The sequence below is a fragment of the Nannospalax galili genome, unplaced genomic scaffold (genome assembly GCF_000622305.1).
Source record: "Nannospalax galili isolate Female #2095 unplaced genomic scaffold, S.galili_v1.0 scaffold129, whole genome shotgun sequence".
Lineage (NCBI taxonomy): Eukaryota > Metazoa > Chordata > Mammalia > Rodentia > Spalacidae > Nannospalax > Nannospalax galili.
In genome coordinates, this window is record NW_008360030.1 from 250385 (window position 1) to 255317 (window position 4933).

General features: G+C 42.5%; 1 protein-coding gene across 2 annotated transcripts in view; it reads right to left on the bottom strand.

Annotated features, from left to right (window-relative positions):
* Positions 1-4731, bottom strand: part of Usp11 (ubiquitin specific peptidase 11) — a 16205-nt gene extending 11474 nt beyond the window's left edge. Inside the window, exon 1 of one of the 2 annotated variants that reach the window (XM_017795848.2) lies at positions 4536-4731. In XM_017795848.2, the coding sequence (XP_017651337.1) occupies positions 4536-4687 (152 nt within the window). In that variant the 5' untranslated portion in view covers positions 4688-4731. The remainder of the gene's footprint in view (positions 1-4535) is intronic. The other variant, XM_017795850.2, reaches the window with a different exon arrangement.
* Between the last annotated feature and the right edge of the window lie 202 nt (positions 4732-4933).

Sequence of the window (4933 nt, forward strand, 5' to 3'; positions counted from 1 at the left end):
GGAACATAGGCCTTTAATCCCAGTACTCGAGAGGCAGAGGCAGGCAGATCTCTGTGAGTTCAAGGCCAGCCTGGTCTCCATAGTGAGTTCCCCAGGCCAGCGGGTTACAGGGAGACCCTGTTTCAAAAAGACCAAAGGGACCAAAAAAAAAAACCCACTTGAGGAAAAAATTTAAAAATTAAAAAAAAAAGCACTTGAGAAACTAAGGTAGGAGGACTACCACAAGTTCGTGGCCAACCTGGGCTACAGTGTGAGACCTCAAAAGAACAAAATAGTATATCTTCCTCAATTAATCATGTAGGATTAGATATGCTACTATAAATATCTTTCCTCAACATTTCTTGACTTAACCTCCGATAAAACTGGTTTCCCTTTATGAACTGTCTGTTGGTACACCACTCTGAACTCAGCAACTCTTTTTCCTTTACTTGAGTAAGAAGTTAGGAAGCTGTCTGCCAAGAGTCCCTCAGCCACCTTTGATTTACCTGTGTTTGTAGACAAGTCATGGTCATGAGAACTAAAAATTTCTAAGGAAGCAATCTTATAGATTTTCATATACTCTTAAGAACAAAAGTTGTTGGGGACTGAGTAACGTGCTTGCTGACATGAGTTTGGCTCCTCAGCACCCAGGTAAAAAGCTGAGCAAAGAGCCTGGCATGGCAGCAAGGTCAGAGCTGGGGGGTGGAGACTGGAGGATGCCTGTCAGCTTGCCAGTCTAGCTGAAAACAGGGAGCTCTAGAAAAAACCCACATCGAAGAAGGTGGAGAGCCAGCAAGATGGCTCAACAGGTAAAGGCACTTGTCACCAAGCCTGATGACCTGAATTTGGTTCCCCAGAATCTACATGGTGGTGGAAGCTGTCCTCTGACCTCTGCATGCCCAAACACACACACACACACACACACACACACACACACACACACACCACACACACACACACACACACACACGCAGCTCCTCCAAGAAATTGAATCAGTTAAGAATACCAAATTAACTGCACTTGTTCAGACCTGCCAACAGATCAAGGATGGAAAATGCAAATAATAGTGATACAGGGTGCATGACTTGGAGCAAGTCAATGAGTTCAAAAAGAAAGAACTGTAATAATTAAACTGACATCACTCTCAAACTTGGAATGTAAATTTGCAATTCCCTGTGTCTACTATAATTTTTGAGTATTATTTACTGACAAAACTAATACCAAGTTTCAACAATAATGTGAAATTTCTCACTGTTGCTGTAAGTTTGGCATTCATTCCCTTTCCAAATTCTCCAACCTATACAAAGTTTCTCAATGTAATCATGTTTTTAAAGAAAGTAATGCTAACAAAACTTTTTAAATTACAAAATGCTTTATAAACATATTTCCCCACTACTGTAGCAAACCCATATAAAATGGAGAGCCTTGAGATGCTTTGCTCTTACCTAAATTAGATAAGCATAAAAAAGTGGAGCTTAGCAAAAAATGCTTCATGACAACACCCACAGCAGAGACAGATTGGCTTTGATACTCAACCAACACTGGTGTGGTAATTTTTTTAATGAAGTAAAATTAACATAAAATTAACCCATTTGAAAGCAAACAATTCAGTAGCATTTAGTACATTCACAACATTGTGTTACTACCACCTCTACCTGGTTCCAAAACATTTTCCTTACCCCAAAGAAAATCTAGTATTGGCAGGGTGATTTAAAAGGGTACTGTCAAGGATGACAGGATTTCACATCTTACTGCCAATGAACAATTGTGACACACCTGTCAAGGTAGGACGGGGCATGAAGCAATGCTCTGAGGCCCTTTTGTGAATCTCCAAATGAGCTATAAAGTATTTGGTTATTGTTTATTTTCAGGATAGACAGGCTATTTTGCCAGGGAACTATTACACAACAGCAGAAAAACATCATTTGGTTTTGTAGCCCCCATTTGAGGGAATCTCAACTTATCTCCCCAGTAATGGATGCACAATTCACTGGTACTGTTATTAAAGAACTCAAATAAAGTGGGGAAACCTGAAAAAGGCCCTAAGACTTGATGTAAAGCACAGTCTAATATGTATGGCCTTGATGGAGCATGGGAGAAGCTGCTAATCAAAAAAAATCTGAGAAGATAACAGAATGGAAGCAGAGTACCTTGCAGGTCATGCATGAGATGGGAAGCTGTTGGACATCCTGGGGGAACAGATGGACATGATATGTATCTTTAAAATAATTACTGCTTATGAGAACAGTGCCTAACAGTTAAGAAACCTGGCATTCAGAACTGTAACCAAGTAATCAAGATTAATGTCACAAATTACATCACAGGGACAGCACTTACCACCTAAAATAAGAGCTTATAGTATGCATCTGGTCTAATTTAACATAATTTCGCACACATACTTCATTCATTCATATATATATGAAAAGCTTAGAGTATAATAAAACATCTGAAAAGAGCCCTTTAACTCAAAACTCAGGGTAACAGTTTCTCATGAAGCAGGGAGGGGTTTCCATCCAGGAGGAGCACAGAAGGATTTCTTGGGTAATGTTCTGACTCTTTACCATGGTGATGAATCCACACATTTGAAATGTATTATTTTTTCTTTTTTTTTTTCACTTTGAAATAAACTAAAAAAAAAAAATGGCTTATTTTCAGCCAGGCATGGTGGTGCACCTGTAATCCTGCACTTAGGAAGCTGGGGAGAATTACATGAGGTCAAGGCCAGCCTGGGGTATATATCAAGACCTTGTCTCAAAAAAGGGGGGATTTGCAAAAATAATACAAACATTTCTAATGCCCTTAAGTTTTCCCAAATCTAACATTTTACCCATTTGCTCAATCACTGTTTTTTCCATATCATTTAAGGGTATTTTTATTTAAAATAGACAAGACTGTGTGCATTTATAGTATACAGCATATTTTAATATATACATTGTAAAACTATATCAAGCTAATTAACACACCACATAGTTTTGGGGATTAAGAACATGTAAAATCTATCCAGCAATTTTCATGTATACAATAGGTTGTTATTAACTCTAATCTTATATTGTACAATGGACCTCCTAAATTTGTTCTTGTGTAACTTAAATTTTGCATCCTGTGACCAACATTTCCACAATCTTCCCCTCCCCCATATGTGTATTTGCACATATGCTAGTTTTTCAATCATTTAATAAGTTGTTTACATGATGGTTCCTTATACCTAAAATTTTCAGTATATATTTTTCCCAAACAAGGATATTTTTTCATAACCACAATACAATTATCACAATCAAGGAATTATCAATAATATTTTATCTACTGGCCTTAGTCAAAAGTCATAGATTTTTCCAATGAATTTTACAATAAAAGAGAAAAAATATGAGAAAGAACCCTGTTTTTTAAATAATTTATTTTCTCCTGTTCTAGAATCCAATCAAGGATCACGTTGCATTTGGTTATGACTTGTTAAACTGCATTAATTCCGTCAATCTGGAACAAATCTTCAGCTTTGTTTTTCACGACCATGACATTTTTGAAGAGTACAAACCATTTATTTTAGTGGGATGTTCATCAATATATGTAAAACGTTTATAGTGTTATTTTAAATATATAAATAGGTTTTACTCATTTCACAATTTTAAAACCGAGAGGCAACTCGGCAAGGAATAAAAAACCCCAGAAGCAGTAAATTTCAAGAGGCAGTAACAAAAAACAAAACAAAAAATCAGTAAGCCAAGACCATTTGTCAAGCTGTTGACTCTTTTTAAATAACAGCTTTCTACCGATTCGGTACTGATAGTACCAAAACGTACTTTTGGGGGGAGGGGGGGCAAAGGACCCTCTTGTGCAAATCACCTCCACGCTCTCCTGTCCTAGGAAAGAAGACCGTGGCCGAAGTAAAAAATTCTGTCCGCGTCACAACGTGCTTATGCGGGCGCCATTTTCTGCCTTATGCACGCCCCCTCCCCCCGCCCCGTTCCTTGGCTCGCCCCACCTCAGACCACACCCCTTAGCCTCGTTCCCAGGCGCTGGGCTCAATCCCCACACCACCCCGCCCACCGCCCGTCGGCCCACAGCTATTGGCTACGATGTCGCTCTTCAGCTGACGCCACCAAGCTCGTCTCGGTCGTAGGCGCTGGGGTGTACTCGTAGGCCGTTCCTTGCAACAGACGCCATGTTTTGTAATACACGCCACGCCCCTAAACTACGTACGGAGCCCTCCTCCTTTCTAGGCTCCGGGTTCCCAGACGCAGTCCGCCTCCCCCAAAAAAGATGCAGTCCCCCCACCCCCATGGCCTGCCCCACCCTCATGGCCGGCCCTCTGAGGCCCCGCCTCCACCACAACAAACCCCATTTTGTCCTCAGGAGTCAAACTGTACCACACGGGCCCCGCCTCTTCCCCAAAGGTTGCGATTCATTTACAAGTACTTCTACGCCCCTCTCCCGCCATCCCACAGGCCCCTTCCCTGCCTCTCAACGCCTTCTTCCACAGAACTCGGCTTCTAAGCCCCCGAGGTTGCTAACGTCCCCACAGTCCCCTTGGCCAAGGCTTCACTGAAGCCCAGCCTCACCAGCTTTCGCCAGCTCGCAGTGGACGCTCTCGCCCATTCTCGATTTGGCGCCACTGGTCGTCCAGGCCAGGCGTGGCCTCGTGTTGCGGCTCTCTGTCCTCAGCGGCCGTCCGGACGGCAGCTGCAGCGGAGTCCGCTGCGACCGCCGCCATAACCGTCCGTTCTCTTCGAGCTGCCAACGCAACTGAAGATAGGAAGAGGACCCTCAACTGGCACTTCCGGATTCTGTCCCGGAAACGGAAGCAGAGCCCCCCAACCAGTCAGGGGGCTCCTGCCATCTTGGAAATGGGCCTCATGCGCGCGCGGACACGTCAGAGTTAGGCAGGCATCAGGTGGTGGACTATGATCTTAGCGACCAATAATTACATAGGGATAAACCTCCAGTTGGGAACTAAGAC